We start from the raw sequence: 19,992 nt of genomic DNA on the forward strand, positions 1-19,992 counted from the left end.
GCTTGGAACTCAAGTTCATTAAGGCCCGCAGACTGGGCCCAAAGAAATTTATGCTAATACTTTTCAGCTGACAGACTATGATAAGGCTGCTGGGACTTAACAGTGCTGATGAATTTTTGTCTTCCACCTTGTACAAAAGTCCCTCCCCTGAGGCCCAAGGCCCAGGCCTACCTAGCTAGCTTTGTCCCTGATGGACACCAATCTTCCAGCCGTCCTTCCCCACATGACCTCTCTCCTACTCCTCCCCTCTCCCAGGGGCCCGTCCCTCACCGTCCACAAGAACACCATACATTGTCTGAACCCACAGGCCTCAGGACAACCAGGACTGAGGCCTGGGGAGGCAGCATTTTTCAGGTTCTCTGTTAGGAGACATTCACGAGGCTCCAGATCAAGAGCCCTCCTCGTCCAAGCAGCAAGCTCATTATCCTCATCGGCACATCCCAAGCTGTGGGATGTGGCCCGCCAGCACAGGGGGTGTTGACATCTGTGTAGAGAGCTAAGAGTGAGCTGTAATGCATTAGCACAGAATCAGAAATGTCGGAAATCATTGCAGGACCCATAGTAAATGCCACTTCCTCAAACTTTTCTTCCAGTTGATACACACCCATCAACACACTTGCAGAATCGTATGTGAAACGTAGTCCTTAGACTGGATTGGTGTTACGAAAAAATTGGAAAGCAATGATCTAAACCAACAGTCTCCAATTGTTTTTGACCACACACTCCATCCTTTAAAATTTTTTGAAAACTGGGGCTTCTGGGTGGCTCAGTTGGTTAAGCATCCGACTTCAGCTCGGGTCATGATCTCACCACTCGTGGGTTCGAATCCCATGTCAGGCTCTGTGCTGACAGCTCAGAGCCTGGAACCTGCTTGGGATTCCGTGTCTCCCTCTCTCTCTCTTCCCCTCCCCCACTCATGTTCTGAATCTCTGTCTCTCTCAAAAATAGATAAACACGAAACGTGTTTTTAAAATTTTTTGAAAACTGCATTTACAATATATGCGTCTTTATAAACATATCAGTTATACTCATATTTATTACCAATGTATACGTACTATGACACGGTACATGACATATCTTATAAACACACCCAGAAACAGTAATGAAAGATTTTATGGAAAAACAAGTAGAAATGTTACTCCCAATACTTTCTGCTTGCGTCCATTCCGATAACCCTGGGCATGCAGAACCGGCCCCTTGGACAGGAGATCACATGGCAACCCCCTTCCCTCCCGGCTCAGAATCCCTTCTCTTGTGCGCTCTCACAACACCCAGAGCTTAGAAGACATGAGTCCGGCCACAAGCCCCTCAAAATCTGGTGAGGAAACGGAGACACAAAATGTTGATGAGAAAGTGATGGAGCACGATGCGGTGGCACTACGGAGGACAACCAGTCTTCCCGAGACGGGCAAAGAAGACGTCGCCGAGACGGTGATGTGTGAGCTGGTTGGGGATGGCTGGGGGGTGACGCCAGATGTAGGGGGGAAACGCCTCTCTAAACCAAAGGAGCCGACAGGCACAGCTCGACCTGCGCTTCACAATCACCCGGCACTTGTTTCAAATTCCCTGACTCCATCTGCCAGAGTCCGGCTGGTCGGGTCTGAGGCCGGGGGAGCCCAGCTCGGGCAACGAGAGGCAGCGAGGCAGGGAGGGGCTCCGGTGGAGACACTGCATCAGGTTAAAGTGGATTGAAAACAAGACCGAAACCAAGATGCTCAATGCATGGAAACAGTGTCAGCACAGGAAGCAACAAATCACTCAGGCAAAGCTTTTTTTTTTTTTTTTTTTTTTTAACATTGATAAAGTTCAGCACCACTTATACTCAGGAGAAAAAAGGCTTCACACCCCAAAATGCTGTTCAGCTAGACATCCTGAACAGAAACGTCTGCTAATCGTAGAAAATGTCTGCTGATTAGTTTTTCCATCTACCAAACGTGCCTCCTTCTTGATCCTTGTGGAAACCTGTCCCAGACCTTCTGAGATTCTCAGCCGGGTTCCAGAATGGGGGGTGTAACGCAAGCCTAAGGTAACCAGCAGCGTACTGCAATCTTCTAGCTACAGCAATTGATTTTGGGACGTAAAATCCACACGGAAAATCACAACTAGGAGGAACTAGGAGGCTCTGCTGGGATTGCTCGTGGAAAGACACGTGCTTTTTCCCTCCTCATCCCCACCTGAACCTAAAAATAAAGAGAGACTCAGTTGCTGTGGCAGCCATCTTACCACCTTGGGGTGGAGAAGAGTCCTTTCTAAGAATTCACACAGAGGAAGTAGAGCTCACAACTGGGAATGCCAGCTAGGACAAGGTAACAGTGTGAGAGCCCTGAAGCCTGGTCCACCTTTTCCATTATATAAACAAAAAACTTCTCACTTTTGTTTAGGCCAGTTAGAGTAGTATTTTTTATTACTTGCGGCTGCAAGGGTCCCACTGATACATCTTTCATCTCTTCGACACATCGCAAGGTGACCAAAGGCTCTTAGCTTCTCAAACTTCTATGCACAGGGTAGGCACTTGGTCAATAAAAATGGATTTTTCTTGGTCAATTTTTACTGACCAAGTGAACAGATAGTTCTTTCCCAAAGCATAAAAGCACAAGTTACAACAGAAAATTTTGTTTTTCCAAAGAGAAACTTTGGACATCACTATTATACATCCCACGTGATCATATGTCAAAATAAAGCCACATTCTCAAACATCCAAAAGAGAAACGGTAAAACAAATGGCCAAAATTTATTTGGCCTGTGTAACACAATATGCATGATAAACTATGGTTATAAGAATTCCTTATCCTTAATAATATGACTCTGTACTTTTCTAAGACTCTCTTCCAAACTCCAAATATAAAATTAAAATTAAGGGATCATTACAAGTGAGTTAAGTTCAGTTAAACATGCATCCATTCAACAGTAAGCCAGTTATCAAATGCAGCATGCCTCTATGTACCAAGCCCCATATCAGGTACTAGGTTCATGTCAGACATGAGATGCCTTAGAAGCTATAATGAAACTGGGCTTGATAACAAGGGAAGAAAAGTGAAGTATACCAAATTGTTCCAGGCATTTTGTAGAAAGGAATTCTGCCTATCTGCAAGATTAGCCTTCAAACCCTCTAAGGTCCTTTCCAACCTAAATTTCAATTACTATTTAAAACGCCTCTACTTTTTTTTTTTTTTTTGGTAAGTTTTACAAAACTGGGAAAAATTATAACTAAAAAGATTAAAAGTTAGAAACTCCTGAGCTTCTCTGGGGCAAACATATTGCATTAGGATTTCTTGATTGCAATTGACAGAAGCCCAATTAGAAACATTTGGGCAAAGAAAGGGGCCCAATGGCTCTTATTAAGCACGTTTTCCTTGCCAAAGGTGGGGAGATGGGGCCAGGGACTGAAATGGTTTCAGATTCTGTCTCCATCTCATTCTCTGCCAGTAGACTTTACTATCAAATGAGCTTAGTCCTGAGGTTGGAAACAGAGCTGCCAACTACTCTGGACTTACACCTTCACAATTTTGTGGCCAGAAAGAGAAAGACTCCATTTCTAGTCCCAATCCCCTCTTAGTTAAACTAAGCCAGTTTAGTTAAATGTTGGATAACCAACCATCCAGTTTTCCTAATACTGAGGAGGTTCCCAGGATATATAGGTCTTTCAATTTTGGAAGGGAAGAAATCCAAGCAAACCAGAATAAGTGTAACCCTAGTTAAATGCCACCCCAAGACCAATTATTGTGGCTAGCAAGGGAAGTTACTAACACTTTATTTCAAGTCAAGTGACTGCCCTTTAATTAATCACTGTTAGAGTTGGGACCCATACAGACATCATGGTGGGATGAGGGGAAAGAATGACTTCCATCAAGGAGGAATGGCTTATTTTCTGACCACAACACTACGAAACTAGAAGTCAACCACAAGAAAAAACCTTCAAAGACCACAAATACATGCAGGTTAAAAAACATCCTACTAAACAATGAATAGGTCAACCAGGAAATCGAAAAAGAAATATATGTATATGTATATTGTATACATATATGTATATGTATATGTATATGTATATGTATATGTATATGTATATGTACGTGTGTGTGTGTGTGTGTATGGCAAATGAAAATGAAAACACAATGGTCCAAAACCTTTGGGATGCAGCAAAAGTGGTCTGAAGAGGGAAGTATATAACAATATAGGTCCACCTCAAGAAGCAAGAAAAATCTCAAATAAACAACCTAACCTTATACATAAAGGAGATGAAAAAAGAACAACAAATAAATCCTATAGACAGAAGAAGGAAAGAAATAATAAATATAAGCAGAAATGAGTGATATAAAACTAAAAAACAAAAACAAAAAACAATAGAATAGATCAATGAAACCAGGAGCTAGCTCTTTGAAAAAATTAGCAAAACTGATAAACCTCTACCCAGACTTATCAAAAAGAAAAGATAAAGGACCCAAATAAATAAACTCACAAATGAGAGAAGAGAAATAACCAACACTACAGAAATATAAACAATTATAAGAGAATATTATGAAAAATTATATGTCGACAAATTGGAAAACATAGAAGAAATGGATAAATTCCTAGAAATATATAATTACCAAAACTGAAATAGGAAGAAATGAAAAATTTGAACAGACGAATAACTAGCAAAGAAATTAAGTCAGTAATAAAAAACTCCCCAACAAACAAAACTCCAGGACCAGACGGCTTCACAAGTGAATTCTACTAAACATTTAAAGAAGAGTTAATACCCATTCTTCCCAAACTATTTCAAAAAGTAGAAAAGGAAGGAAAATTTCCAAGTTCATTCTATGAGGCCAACATTACTGTGATACCAAAACCAGATAAATACTCCACCAAAAAAGAGAACCACAGGCCAGTATATCTGATGAACACATATGTAGAAATGCTCAACAAAATACTAGCAAACATTAAAAAAATCACCCACCACAATCAAGTGGGATTTATTCCTGGGTTGCAAGTGTGGTTCAATATTTGCAAATCAATCAGTGTGATACACCACATTAACAAAAGAAAGGGTAAGAACCATATGATCATCTCAATAAATGCAGAAAAGGCATTTGACACAGTACATCACGCATTCATGATAAAAACCCTCAACAAAGTAGGTTTAGAGGGAACATACCTCAACATAATAAAGGCCATTATGAAAAACCTGCAGCTAATACCATCCTAAATGGGGGAAAACTGAGAGCTTTTTCTCTATAATCAGGAACAAGACAGGGATGCCCACTCTTACCGCTTTCATTCAACATAGTACTGGGAGAACTAGCCTCAGCAATCAGACAACAAAAAGAAATAAAAGGCATCTAAATTGGTACTGAAGAAGTAAAACTTCCACTATTTGCAGATGACATGATACTCTATATAGAAAACCCAAGGGGTGCCTAGGTGGCTCTGTTGGTGAAGAGTCCAACTCTTGATTTCAGCTCAGATCACGGTTTCCAAGGTCTTGCTGAAGCATGGAACCTCCTTGGGATTTTCTCTCTCCCCTTCTCTCTGCCCCTGCCCTGCTCGCTCTCCCACTCAAAATAAATAAATAAACTTAAAAAAAAAAGAAAGACTGCAAGACTCCACCAAAAATGTTTATAGCAGCATTGCTTATTATAGCCAAATTATGGAAACATCCCAGTGTCTATCAACTGATGAATGGATAAAGAAGATGAATGTGTGTGTGTGTGTGTGTGCGTGTGTGTGTGTGTACTGGAATATTACTCAGCCATAAAAAGATATATATTCCAATACACACACACACACACACACACACACACACACATCTAGATATCTAGATATACTAGATATATAGAATATACTGGAATACTACGCAGCCATAAAAAAGAATGAAATCCTGCCATTTGCAAAAACAAGGATGGAGCTAGAAAATATTATGCTAAGCAAAATAAGTGAGAGAAAAAAATTCCATATGATTTCACTCATCTGTGGAATTTAAGAAACAAAACAAACGAGCAAAGGGAAAAAGAGAGAGAGAGAGAGAGAGAGACAGAGAGAGACAACCCAAGAAACAGACTCTTAATTATGAAGAACAAATGGGTGGTTACCAGTGAGGAGGGGGTTGGGGGTGGGTGTAATAGGTGATGGGGATGAAGGAGGGCACTTGTCGTGATGAGCACTGGGTGACTATACACCTGAAACTAATATTACCCTGTAGGTTAACTAGCTGGAGTTTAAATAAAAACTTTTAAAAAAGGAGGGGTGACTTAGAAATGACACTAACAGATTACTGTCAGTCAGGCAGCTGCCCCAATCTGGTTCAATCATATATTCCTAATAATCTGCTGATTCCTGAAACCACTCCAATCAAATAAACTCATCTTGGAATTTTAATTTTCTAAATTCATTAAAATGAATCTTATTCCATCATTGCTTCAATGGGACAAATGCCACCCTCACGAGGCAAAATACCTCATATACGCCTTCAACCACTTCCACATCCAAGAAATCTAATTCACTTCTTAGAAACTATCCCACTAAGTACGACATTAATCACTTGTCACGTCTTCAAAACTACCATGCTCTGTGAAAACATATCCTGCAGTTCGATGCTAAACAGTCTGATGCATTTGTAACAATATAATGTATGCACACTGTCAAATTGCCTATTTCCCCCTTGTAGCAATTTTCTGTTCTGGAGAACTTAGTTTCCCCTCCATGTGCTTTAGAATTTCTTGAATTCTTTAGCTCATTCTTTCAGGAAACAGAATTAATATTTAAAAGCAGTAACAGTGTCATTTCGAGAATGTCTCTGTCATAACCAGGGTTCCCATGACATAAATTATCCATCCTTATAGCAGTCTTATTTCCTTTACCAAGTCATACAATCAAGGGAAGCTGGAGAAAAAGGGGTTTGAATTATAGTCCATCCCCCAGGAAGACTTAGGTTTGTTGAACCAAGATGCAAAGTCAACAAATACAGACGCACAGACATTTCTAGGTTGCCTTCAGTTGCCTGTGATTTTCAGAAAATAGATTCAGTACCACACCTGCAAAACAGCACAGTGTATAGAAACACTCTGGGTTACAAAGACATGAAATTAAAGATTCTCACTCCTGTCCAGACTGTCTCACTCTGAGAATTTCTGTTCACTCCCTTCGTCCCAGTTGCACAAACTAGTTGAGTTTTGCAGCCAGAAGATGGTCACTCAGGGACCACACATGGCCTCTAGGGACATCCTGACATCTCTAGAATGAAGGATCTTTTTTTTACCTTGATCCAGCCGATTTGAGTTTGGTATTTCTCCAATGGATATTCAATAGAAAATGAAGGACAGATAAAGCAGTAGGAAATACAAGAGCACAGACATGGATGTTTCCAGAGCAAAGGTGCTTTGTTTTGGGGCTACTGAAATCAGACAGGTCTTACTCCCTCCTGCGCTCAGGTCCAGATGACTTGGAAAGTGAACCACATGCGTCCTAGTAGAGACCCCAGTTCCACGTGCTCTCTCCCCACCTCACCCTGCTCACAGCACCTTGGCAGAAACTGCACAAGTCAGGTAGGGGCTGAAGAGAGACTGGGGAAGGGCAGGTGCTACAGAATGGACAGAAGGGTTTAGAAGAAAGTAGAAAGTCCTGGAAAGGAAGGAAAGGGGAGAGAACAGATGTGCTTAGCATAACCGAGGGTGAGCACACTGGTGGGGGACAAGAAGGAACCCCCAGAGCTGCGCAGAGGTAGAGCTCCCACTGAGTCTCCTATCCAAGGCCCAGCCCCCTTCAACATGACTTTGTCCCCCAGTTAGTGAACTGGTGAAGGACGCCCTGAACCATCAAATATATTATCTAAATTTTGAGATGACTAATTTTGGGGGGTCCCTGCAATTGAAGGCAAACAGAGACAGGGGTGCCTGTCGGGGGGGGTGGGGGGGGCTCAGTCGGTTAAGCGTCCACCTTCAGCTCAGGTCATGATCTCGTGGTTCGTGAGTTCGAGCCCCGCATCAGGCTCTGTGCTGACAGCTCGGAGCCTGGAGCCTGCTTCAGATTCTGTGTCTCCCTCTCTCTGCCCCTTCCCCACTTGCACATATGCTTCCTCTCTCTCTCTCTCTCTCTCTCTCTCTCTCTCTCTCTCTCTCTCTCTCTCTCTCTCAAAAATAAAGAGTAAAAAAGTTTAAAAAAAGAAAAGAAAAGAAAGAAAAGAAAAGAAAGCAAACAGAGACAAACAAACCTAAACAGGAAAGGATTTATCTCCAGTGAGTTTGCAACACAGCACTTTGAAGCCACATCCTTAAAGGTTTAATTTTAAGGACAGAAAAGTGCCATCGTACAGTTATACTTCACTTGGTATTTTTATAGTTTGTAAAAATATACACGTATCTTAAAGCCGTTCACTTTGTATTGTATGATCAAATAGTAAGTCACGAAGGTCATGATTGTGGTAGGTTGAGGAATGCCCTCCAAAAGGTAACCACAACTTAATCCCTGCAACCTGCTCAAATGGAAAAAAATTACTTTGCAGAGGTGATCAAGCTAAGGATCTTGAGATGGGGAGATTAGCCTGTATTATCCACGTGGTCCCTGAAGGCAATCACATGTGTCCTTGGAGGAGTGAGACAGAACGATGCCTTTACTTTTGCTGAAATGTAAAATAAACGTTCTAGTTTTGAGCACTGACACGGCCTAAAGCCTCCGCTATACATATTTGTGACAAATGGAGCAAGAACAACAAGAAATATTGATTATAGTGCATTGAAACACAATGAATCCGTGACAATACGTGAGTCCGTGGTAATACTTAAAAAGAGAAAGATCCAGAAAAATTCCTTATGTCACTATCTGCTGGAACTTTCTTTGAAAACTGGTGATTAAAATGAAAGAACTAAGCCTCTATCAAGCCTTCCCAGGAAAAAACATGGTGTTTCAGAGAAATCAACGATCTGGTTGATGGAGAAAAAGGTCTGCTTCACAGAAGAGTGCCGGGTAACAGTGAGAGGGAACAAGGGAATAAGGAAATCAGCATATTCTGCAACACTTTACAAAGCCAATGGCCCAGGAAAGGAGGTTCAAATGGTGTTAAAACTGTTGGGGGTATGGCTCGTTAAAGTGGCTGTTTCTGTAAGGCCACCATGGCACTGCACAGATCCTTCGTGAACGTCAAGAAGAAAAATCAATAATTGGATTGAAGGAATGAAGCTGTGGCCATCCTAGCCTAGCGGCCACGCTCACTAACGAGGTCATAAGGCACAGCGCCCCAGTGCAACGATGAGGCACATGACATCACCTGTGATGCTTTCTAACCAAAAAAAAAATGTGTGACTCAGATCCAGGAGTCCTAGAGCATCAACTCTCGTGACACCACAAGAGACAAACGCACCAAACCCAGACAGGGGGCATCTTCCAGGAAGGCTGGCCGGCCGGTCCACGAGTCTCGGCCACAAAAACAAAGAGGAAACTACACCTGCACAGACGACACACAGATCTCGGTGAGTGGTCCTGGCTTTGAACAAACCTACCGAAATGGACATTTGAGGACAATTGAAGAGACCTGAGCGGAGGCTGTGGCTAAAATAAAAATAAAATTAAAATGGATGGGCACAGAAAGGCGGCGATTACCAATTGCAAACAGCCACCTTCCATCTTCGCTTGGACAATATGACCTTTCTCTAGGTTTAAAGAGCGCATACGGATATCCACCATGGACCACTTGTGCCTGTGTGTGCCCCCCCCCACACACACACAAAACAAGCTACCCCGAGGTAGCTACTCTCAGAATGACAGGAATGCAGTGTTTTTACCTTCTTATTCTTGTTTATCTGAATTTCTTAACCTCCTAGAATGTTCATTTACTGCATGTGCAATAATAAAAATTATATAAATAATATACATTATATATAAATATGTATATATTTATGTATTTTATATATAATATATAATTTTGTACATAAAAATTTTATATATTTTATATATATTTCTATATTTAGAGAGAGAGAGAGGGTGCAAGTCATTGAGGGGTAGAGAAAAAGAGAGGGGGGGGGGAGAGAGAGAGAGAGAGAGAGAGAAGTGAGGCTCACCCGGGGCTCATGCTCACACAAAGCAGGGCTTGACCTCTCGAACTGTGAGATTATGACCTGAGCCGATGTTAGATGCTTAATGACTGAGCCACCCAGGAGCCCCGCAAAATTATATTTTAAATTAAAAAATAGAATCCATTTAGGACTTCCATATATAAAAGACCCTGATCAACCAACACAATTAAAACTGCTCAATAAGCACAAAAACGTTTTTTAAATGTACTCACAAAATAGCAAAAAAGTTAAATTTCTCCAAAGGCCCCCCCCCCAAAAAAAAAAAAATAGAATGAGGAAGGAAAGCCAGAAACAAGGAGAAGGAGAAACAAATAATAAGAAAAATACACATGGTAGATATGAACCCAGATACATGACAATAATGTAAATGGACTAAATGTTCCAGTTTAAAGGCAAAGATGGTCAAATTGGATTAAAATATCCAAATTTCATATAGCTTACCAAAGGCACATACATAATGAAATGATACAGGAAGGTTCAAAGAAAACAATAAGAGAAAAAAGTAGGAGAAGACAGGTCAGGAAAATAGTAACAAAAGAAAGCTAGTATCACTCTGTTAGGTATTTTATAAATTAAGAAGATAATGGATTAGAGAGAGAGAGAGAGAGAGAGAATGATTCATAGATCTATAGATACAGATACACACACTCTCACACACACGAATTTACATTATTAGATACATAAACCTTAAGGCAAAAAGCATTTCTAGATGTGGAGTTAAGATAACATTTTAATTTACCAGGAAGATACAATAATTTGAAATGTGTACACAACTGAAAAAGCAGACAAAGTCAAAATGACAGAGCTACGAGAGAAAAATTCAAATCAACAATCATATGGAACATTTTTACATACTCCTTTTAGCAATTAAGCCAAACAGGGCCACTGGCCTATTTAGGGCTATAATATAATTAAGGATATAACAGACTTGACCACTGTACTCAGTAAGATCTACTGAGAGGACCTATAAAGAATATTGTACCCAGAAAACACAAATTCCTCTCAAGCATACATGAAAGATTTATAAAAATCAACCACATATTGGCTGTAAAGCTTGTGCAAGCTCGAGGAGTTGGATTGTACAGACCATTCTGCAATTGTTTAGAAATCAGTAACAGAGGTCAGAAAAATATATTTGGTACAACCATCAAGTTCAGACTACAGCCAATTTGGGGATAGCGAAAGAATATGCCTGAGCAGATGAGCTGGCCACACAGAATCAATCCTCTTTAGGATTCTACCAGATGAGAATCAGTGAATGATCACCACGTGTCCAGGGAAAAGAAATAATGTTTGAATCTGGGCATAAGGGGTTAATTTAAACTTAATGTGATCTTTTCTTCTCTGGAATGTGGGAAATCATTTGTTCCTAAGCAATTCACAGTGTTTTCTGATTCAGCCCCCGTGATCTGCCGAGCCAAAATGTTCCTTCCCACGGTCCGGCCAGATAAAGTACGCGGGACAGCTGGATTTTAAAAACACCCTTGTGAGTTGGGTCTTTGTTATTAGCAAAGAAATTCACTAAATTTAGGTCTTCTTTCAAATTTTATGTCCTCAAGATTGAGCTCTGAGTACGAGCACCAGAAAACACAAGTTGGGTACGTGGACCCCACATGTCAGGTAGCGTGCAATCCACGCGAAAAAGAGGGAATCTGAGAGCCAGGCTGTGGGCACACCGACTGATAAAGGCTACAGAGCAGCCGTGTGGTAATTCTATGTTTGATGTGAGATGTAGTTCTCTCTGCTGTTACTTGGAAGATAGTCCGGAGCTTAGAGAAGAGGAGTGTGAATCTAATTAACATGGATGGGAAAATTCCAGAATGCCGTCTGAATGCCAAAGTGCTCCCCGCGACCCTGTGGTCAGCAGATCCTTCGGGTTGTAACTAGAACCACGAGTCCTCATTCTAGACACAATTGGGGCTTTAGGTCTGTTTTTATTGATTTGTACAACACTATAGGAGAAATCGTGAACTCGAAGATCTCGTCTGTCTACCTGAAACAGTTGGGTCTTCCAGGGAAAACATTGATCAGAATTCCGGGCAAGTGTTAAATGACTTTATGGTATAATATTGCAGAAAAGGAAGACTCCCACCAAAGAAGTGGTGGCAGGATTATAGAAAAGGAATGGAAGGGGACAGTGGATTCCAAAGTGATTTCAGGTGTAGCCGTGTACGTTGTTGGATAATTAAAACTCGGAAAAATCTTTTTTCTGGTCTGATCAGAGCTCCTTAGTTCACGGATGAGAGCTGAAGCAGTGCTAGCTTAGGGCCATGCGTCCCGGCCCGTTTCACCTCCTGGGACACGGAAAATGACTGTGCTTTTGGAAGGGGGAGGTGCCAGGAGAGCGGCTGTCCTCCTGACCCAGCCTGCACCTGCCTCCAGCCCAGGCCCTGCCCCGCACACACCCCGGGCCTGAGGAGACCCATACTGGGGCCAGGCGCCGAGCGGCTTGACCGGAGAGCCGCCAAAGGAACAGCTGTCTCGCGGACACCTCAAACTCAACATCCAAAGCCCAGTTTCTCATCCTCCTCCCAAGATCTGCTTCTCCCACAGATTCTCCATCTCAAATCGGTGCAACTCCGTCCTTGCCGTGGATCAAACCAGAAGTCTTGGATCGAAACTTGACTCGTCTCATTTTCTCACACCCTGTGATAGACTGAATTGTGTCCCCACCAAAAACAAAATGAAAACAAAAACAAAAACAAAAACAAAACCATGTTCAGGTCCTAACCCCCAGCCCCTCAGAACGTGATCTTATTTGGAAACAGGATGGTTGCACATGTGATTAGTTCAGCTTGATGAGGTAGCAGAGGGGTGGGGTAGGTTCCCAATCCTACGTGACCGGTGTCCTCACTAATGGGGGAAATTTGGACCCAGGGAGAAGGCCGTGTGAAGACGAAGGCAGAGGTCGGAGCAATGCTTTGGCCCAGGAGCACCACACGTCGATAACAAACCACAAGAAGCTAGGAAGCAGGCGGGGAACGGATTCTCCTTCCACCAGAAGGAACCAAACCTGCCGATACTTTGATCTCGGACTTCCAGCCTCTGGAGCTGTGAGACAATACGTTCACGTCGTTTAAGCAATTCAGCGTTTGGCCCTTTGTTACGGCGGCCCTGGCGAATGATCCAGACGCCGCATTCAGTCCAGCAGCAGATCCTCTGGGTGCTACCGAGCAGTGTGCCCGTGTCCCCCACATGCCCTGCTCCAGCCTACTCCCAGCCCCCACCACCCCTTGCCTGGCTTAGGGTCGTAGCCCCCTACCTGGTCTCCCTGTTCCACCCCCGCCCCCTTTTTCCCAGCGATCTATTCCCAGCACAGTAATCCGTGGCTTCCCTTGAAGAATCACGTGAAATCGCGTCACTCCACGCCTGTCCCTTCCACACAGGGTGGCGTGTGGCCAGTAAGACCTCCCGTGGTCTGGGTCCCTGGCACCACTCTGACCCGCACAGCCTTCCACTCTCACCGCTGGCCCCCCGGTCTTCTTTGGCTGTCCCCTGCACGCTCGCCACTCGGGATCTTGGCACCTTCAGCGCTCCCTCTACCTGGAATGTTCTTTCCCCGGTGTTCACGTGGGGGAGATTCGCCTCCCTCACCTCCCTCAGATCCCGGCTTCTCATGGAGGCTTTCCCTGACCTCCCCACCCAGGGCAGCGACTCTCCTCCCCGGCTGGCACCTACCCCCTGCCCTCTCCATGGCACGCGCCCCCTCGGACATCTGCGCATGCGGAGTCTTGTTTGCTGTGTCACCAGGCGGTGGCAGCTGCGGACGTGGAGGACTCTACCCGCTCCGCTCACTGTTTACGACAGGGCTCGGAACGTGGCCATCGCTCAACTAGATCTACCGAATGACCGAAGGAATAAATGCATCCCAACACCCATGACCTCCTCTCAGACGGGATGGAACCACTCTCCATCTGCCCCCTGATACTGGCCCTGGTGAGTGGGGGCCGCCTGGGAAACGGGGTGCCCAGATCTTGGCCAGGGAAGAGACTATTGTCTGGACGACCCTAATCTGCTGAAGGCCAGGAAAGGGTGGTTTTAACAGGAACCAGTGAAGAAGTTGATTAAGATGACCAAATAAGAAGAAAGAGGAGAAAGGAATCCTCTGCGAAACTATCCGTGGCACAGAAGGAGAACAATCAAATCTGAGAAGAATGCTTGTGTACAGAAGGAAAGTTTGCACAGTGTGGGGCTCAGGGACACCAGGCCCATACAACATATTTTGGAATCAGCATTTAAAAAAAAAAAAAAAGAAAAAAAGGAGCTATGATGGGGCGCCTGGCTGGCTCAGTTGGTGAAGGGTCCGACTCTTGATTTTGGCTCAGGTCATGATCTCACTGTTCGTGGGTTTGAGCCCCGCATCACGCTCTGTGCTGACAGAGCAGAGCCTGCTTGGGATTCTCTCTCTCCCTCTCTCTGCCCCTCCCCCACCTGCACACACGCATGTTCTCTCTCAAAGTAAATAAACTTAAAAAAAAAAGAACTATGGCAATATTGTTGTCACTTCCAAAAGAAGTACGGTGTCTTTATCATTTGTATTACTCTTTCACTGTATTGAGGGGAGAGAACGAACAAGAAGACTTGGAAATACATTCACGGGCAATACAAAAAAGAAACAGCAAAAAGCCAATAAACATATGAAAAAAATGTGCGTAACCTCACAAGTCATCAAGGAAACACACATTAGAACAATAACAAAACAATTTTCCTGTACACTGGGTGGGATTACTTAAAAGATAATATATGATGAATTTCAAAATAAGCATGGTGGGAGTAGAAAATCCGCATAACCTGTCAAAGGAAAATCTGGCATTATATATCAAAAGGTTTTTAAAATTCCTATTCTATTATTCAGTGACAATGTTTATACTTTACTCCAATTTGCCCGCAAGGCTTTTTGTACATAAAAGATCACCGCTCCTGGTAGGTACCCGAGCTGGGACTGGAACTCAGGCTTGTCAGCTCCAAAGCTCAGGCACCTGCCAGGTTCCCGACCTCCCACAAGCAGGACAGTGGATCTGCAGAACTAGAAAAAGAGCCTTGACATGCAGAACTTTCCATCCATCAGCAGATGGGACGGAAAACGTTTCCACCGGAAGTGGTGAAAGCCACGCTTTTACCTGCAAAACACCTGATGCCGGATAATTCCCAGCCAAGTGAGACAGCACACGGAGCCTTCAAAACCCAAGCCCAGACACCTTCCGACTCTGGAACACATTACCAATTCACATCACAGTGATGTACTTAGGAAGGTTATCTTAACAAGAAATTTCCTGACACTCGCATGAATAAATGCATGTACACAGCTGCATAGATTTAAGGATGCTTGCGCTAGAACTCTTTGCTAAAAAGAGCTTTAACTCGAGATACAAAACACACCAATTACTTTGCAGGCTCAAGCGTAAGCAATTTAGCATTATTTTGAAAGCCCTTGCCATAAGAGCAAACAAAAAAACAAGCAGGGCTTGGCCCGGGTCTCAGCCTCCGCCTCCAGTCAGCCCCCTGCCGTGGGATTTTACAAGGTTAGTTGCAAACGTGGACAAGACAAGTCCGGTCGGAGCTGTTCTCGCAGAATTAATACGTTTCGAAGTCGAGAGCCTGGCAAGGAGCAGTGCTAATCAAGCAAGTGACAGTATTAATCTCCTTTGGCTCTGCTCAGAATAGGATATGCCACAGGTGACCCCGAGTCCTTCCCTCCCCTTCTCAAGCCATTAGCCGAACATCATATTTCTTTCTGCTGCCAGCAATGGCACGACCGACAGCACAATTCAAACGGGGAGAGAACACACGTGACGAGAACAGCTTATTAACTCTGTCTGGGAATTTCTGTGCTCACCTGTGGCCGGTTTTAAGGTATTCTCTTCATTTAGCAAAAGTAATGAGAAGATAGCCCTCAACCAATTACCCAGCGTGCGTTTCAGGAGGACCGGCTGAGAACATTAGGATTGAAATTTAAATTGTGTGCTCAGGCCACAGAAGAGGGGCTTAAGCCAAGGGAACTTTCAGGAAGGTGATTTAAATACGAATGAGTCGTCAGGAAAACAGAGGCGTGGCTATCCAGTTGAGTGTCTCAAGCAGGACGAGGTGCCGGGAATGAGCTAGCACAGACAAGGTAGCCGACCTCCGGAACCGGGGCCAAGGTCTGCCCTGAAGGAAAGGTTGAAAGAACAAACCCGATATGCATGTAGGAGTCGTGCTCCAAAAACTAGGGTTCTGGAGCGAGCCTGGCAAACAATTCCAAGGTCTGTAATCACTTACAAGAATGGAGTAATGGCCCTCAACTCTAATTTCCACCCCGGAGAGCTCCAAGTACCCCTTAATTTAAAGGCCAAAAGCCTGGGGCACCTGAGCAGCTCGATCGGTTAAGCATCCTACTTGAGCTCAGGTCGTGATCTCACGGATTGTAAGTTCGAGCCCCGCATCAGACTCTGCACTGACAATGCAGAGCCTGCTTGGGATTCTCTCTCTCTGCCCCTCCCCCACTTATTCTCTCTCTCTCTCTCTCTCTCTCTCAATAAATAAATAAATAAACTTAAAAAAAATAAAGATCTAAAGCCTGGCAAACATGTCCATGTGTCCTCCTACCCAGGTCTGAAAGAATCTTTTACAATTCTTCTATCCACATTCGTAAGAATCCAGAGTCATTTCCTTGATTATCTGAAAGAGAACAGGGGTGGAGGTACCGAACATCAGCTTCACCTCCTTTGCCAGATTCCAGCTCTCATCAAGCACAGAGCCTGAATCTTGACTGCTTATTTTCCAGACCTGAAATGCATCTTTATTCCTCTTCTCCTTCCCAGAGCCCACACTCTTCAGGACGACCCAGCCTCCTCTCCTTCCGAATTGCAGATTCTAACAGAAGTCTCTGGATCTATATTCCCTTCGGAGAAGGAAGTTAGGGAGGAAACTACCTTGAAAGTACTTTCCCACACTCCTCCACTGGGCGTAACTCAATCACGCCAGTGGCCACCTGGCCCAAGGACATCCAATCGGTAGGCTGACAAGTGGCCTGAAACAGAATCTCGGCAGCAGGGGACGTGGGGAGGGTGTGCAGTTCAAAAAAAGGGCAGTGAGATACAATCTAGAGATGGAAATGGATAACGAAAAAATAACACCTGCTGTTTTCACAATACAGACTATAGAATGTGATGTTTGCCAGGATTCCCTGGGCCCGGGGGGATGCACAGGAACTAGTGATGTGAAATTTCTAAGGTTGAATATTGAATAACCCCCCAAAAGGCAGTGAGAAGGGCCCGATGAGTACAAGAAAGCGGGAAGGACTGGCGTGCTTACTGTCACGGTGACGGGTGGCCTTTCCTGGGCTCCTGTGGATGCATATCCTACAAGAAAACCCTCAATACTTAAAGCAGCACAAGGGAGTCACTCCTCTTAAAACCAGAGTCTGTGGGGCACCTGGGTGGCTCAGTTGGTTAAGCGGCCAACTCTTGATTTCAGCTCAGGTCATGATCTCTCCATTGGTGGGTTCGAGCCCCGTGTCGGGCACTGCTTGGGATTCTCTGTCTCCCCCTCTCTCTCTCCCTGCCCCTCCCCTGTTTGCACTGTCTCTCTCAAAAATAAATGAATAAACATTGAAAAAGAAAAAAAGAAAGAAATATAAGGACTGCAGAAGACATCCTTACTCTATCTCCTGAATTTCTTTGAAGGAATCTATTAAGAAACATGAAACTAACATTCCAACAAGAAGGAAAACGAAAAGCCAGAGCTGGATGTCAGCAACGCCTCATTTCTCACTGACGCTCAAGCCATGTGTCCTGAGGCCCCTGCCTTGAGGTTTCTTCACCCAACAACTGCCCAGAGGTGACAGCACCGGAGAAATGGGAGAAGAGTGAAGGACCATGGCAACGGAGAAAAAGTGCTCAAATAACAAAAACAACATGATTTTCCTCCTAGTAATCATTACTCATAGAAGGATTGAGTACGTAGAAATTCAGATGCGGAAATTAAGCAAAATGCCTCGCGAAGGGGCAACTGTGAGGAACAGGCACATCACGTGTAAATCGGTCATCCAAGGGACGCAGGTAGTTAAAACCCAAGCACACTGTCCACCAACATTCTGTGGCTCTAGTTCTGCTGAGAAACGTGCTTTTCACAATATGCCTCCAACCTGTCTGCGGGAATTACCTGGGAAGCAGAGAGGTGGCATTTTAAATTTTAGTGACACATTAATGAACAAGGTAATACTCTTGACAGATAGAGAGAAATGTTCCCCATATCAAGCTAAGCACGAGCTCCTCAGATCAAAATACAAGCCGTGTAACTGGCCTTGGCAGGTCCACCGTGCACAGGGCCGAACTTCGGATGCCGCACAGCCGCTGACGTATTTACTGCTCGCACTGTCCTTGGCAGACGTTCGGCAGATATCTTGTCTCAGAAGATTCAGGCCTTTGTCTTGGGGTCGAGGGTTAATAGGATCCCTTAACTGCAGGATCAGTTATAATAAGGTCCTACCTTTTCAAAAGCAGTGTCTTCTTCAAGCTTAGTCGTTGATCTTCTAGTTTGCAGTGGTATCATTTCCAAGTTCAACGATTCAGAGTTCAAAGCTAGAACACGAAGGGAAGTAGGCTTCCATGTAGCAGGATATTTGGTGGTTATGAACACGTCCCCAGACACGTTCTGTGGCATCTTTGGCCAATCGCCAGAGCCATTGAGAGGAGAGGTGGGTGCCAGAGGTGGGTGCCCCCGCCCCTGCAGGCTTCCTGTGGTGGCCAGGCGTCCTGCAGGCGGCTTGAGCAGTAACTAGCTCAGGGTCACTGTGAGGGGTTGAACTGCATCCCTCAAAACTTCATGTGTTGAGATCCTAGCCCCCAGTGCCACCGAAAGTGACTTGATTTGGAAACAGGATCGTTACAGATGTAAATACTTAAAGACGAAGCCACTTGGGGTGAGCCCTAATCCAATATGACTGGTGTCCTCATAAAAGGGTGAAATTTGGGGGCGTCTGCGTGGCTCAGTCAGTTAGGCGTCCGACTTTGGCTCAGGTCATGATCTCACAGTTCGTGGGTTCAAGCCCCACGTGAGGCTCTGTGCTGACAGCTCAGAGCCTGATTCAGATTCTATTGTCTCCCTCTCTCTCTGCCCCTTTCCTACTCATCTGCTTGCTCTCTCTCTCTCTCTCTCTCTCTCTGTGTCTCTCTCATAAATAAATAAATAAATAAATAAATAAATAAATAAATAAGAGGAGTGGATTTGGACACATAGACAAGCACACAGGGAGAAACTCATGTGAAAATAAAGACACAGAGGAAGACAAATACTGCATGGACTCACTTATATGTGGAATCTAAAATATATATATTATATATTTTATATATATAAAACTAATATTGTAACAAATCTAAAATATACATATTTATATATATATAATTTTATACATTTTATATATAAAATAATATATAACTAATCTAAAAAATTTATATTATATATAATATATATAAATAGGGGTGCCTGAGTGGCTCACTGGGTGAAGTGGCTGACTTCTGCTCAGGTCACAATCTCACAGTTCTTGGGTTCAAGACCCGGGTTGGGCTCTGTGCCGACAGCTCAGAGCCTGGAGCCTGCTTTGGATTCTGTCTCCCTCTCTCTCTGCCCCTCCTCTGCTTGTGCTCTGTCTCTGTCTCAAAAATAGATAAACATCAAAAATTTTTCAAAATGAAAAAGTTATATATATATATATATATATTATACATATACATATATATACATATACATATACATATACATACACATACATATATGTATATACATATACATATACATACATATACATATATTATACATAAACATATATATACATATACATATACATACATATACATATATGTATATACATATATATATTATATACATGTGATCGCCAGGGGCTAGGAGGACCGGGAAGTACGGAGAGGTTGGTCAAAAGGTACAAACCTTCCTCTATAAGATGAAGCAG

The 19,992-nt window shown here is 43.6% G+C and overlaps 1 protein-coding gene across 2 annotated transcripts in view; it reads right to left on the reverse strand.

The window, feature by feature from the left end:
- ATPSCKMT (ATP synthase c subunit lysine N-methyltransferase) overlaps positions 1–19,992 on the reverse strand; it is a 202,289-nt gene that overhangs the window by 37,055 nt on the left and 145,242 nt on the right. Inside the window, exon 5 of one of the 2 annotated variants that reach the window (XM_019450795.2) lies at positions 17,964–18,185. The exons of the other annotated variant lie outside the window; for it this stretch is intronic. Within the exon in view, the coding sequence (XP_019306340.1) occupies positions 18,126–18,185 (60 nt within the window). The 3' untranslated portion in view covers positions 17,964–18,125. Of the gene's footprint in view, positions 1–17,963; positions 18,186–19,992 lie in introns of those variants that run through there. 2 annotated transcript variants of the gene reach the window in all.

The sequence above is a fragment of the Panthera pardus genome, unplaced genomic scaffold, assembly GCF_024362965.1.
Source record: "Panthera pardus isolate Hobbes unplaced genomic scaffold, ASM2436296v1 HiC_scaffold_2, whole genome shotgun sequence".
In the NCBI taxonomy this organism is placed as follows: domain Eukaryota; kingdom Metazoa; phylum Chordata; class Mammalia; order Carnivora; family Felidae; genus Panthera; species Panthera pardus.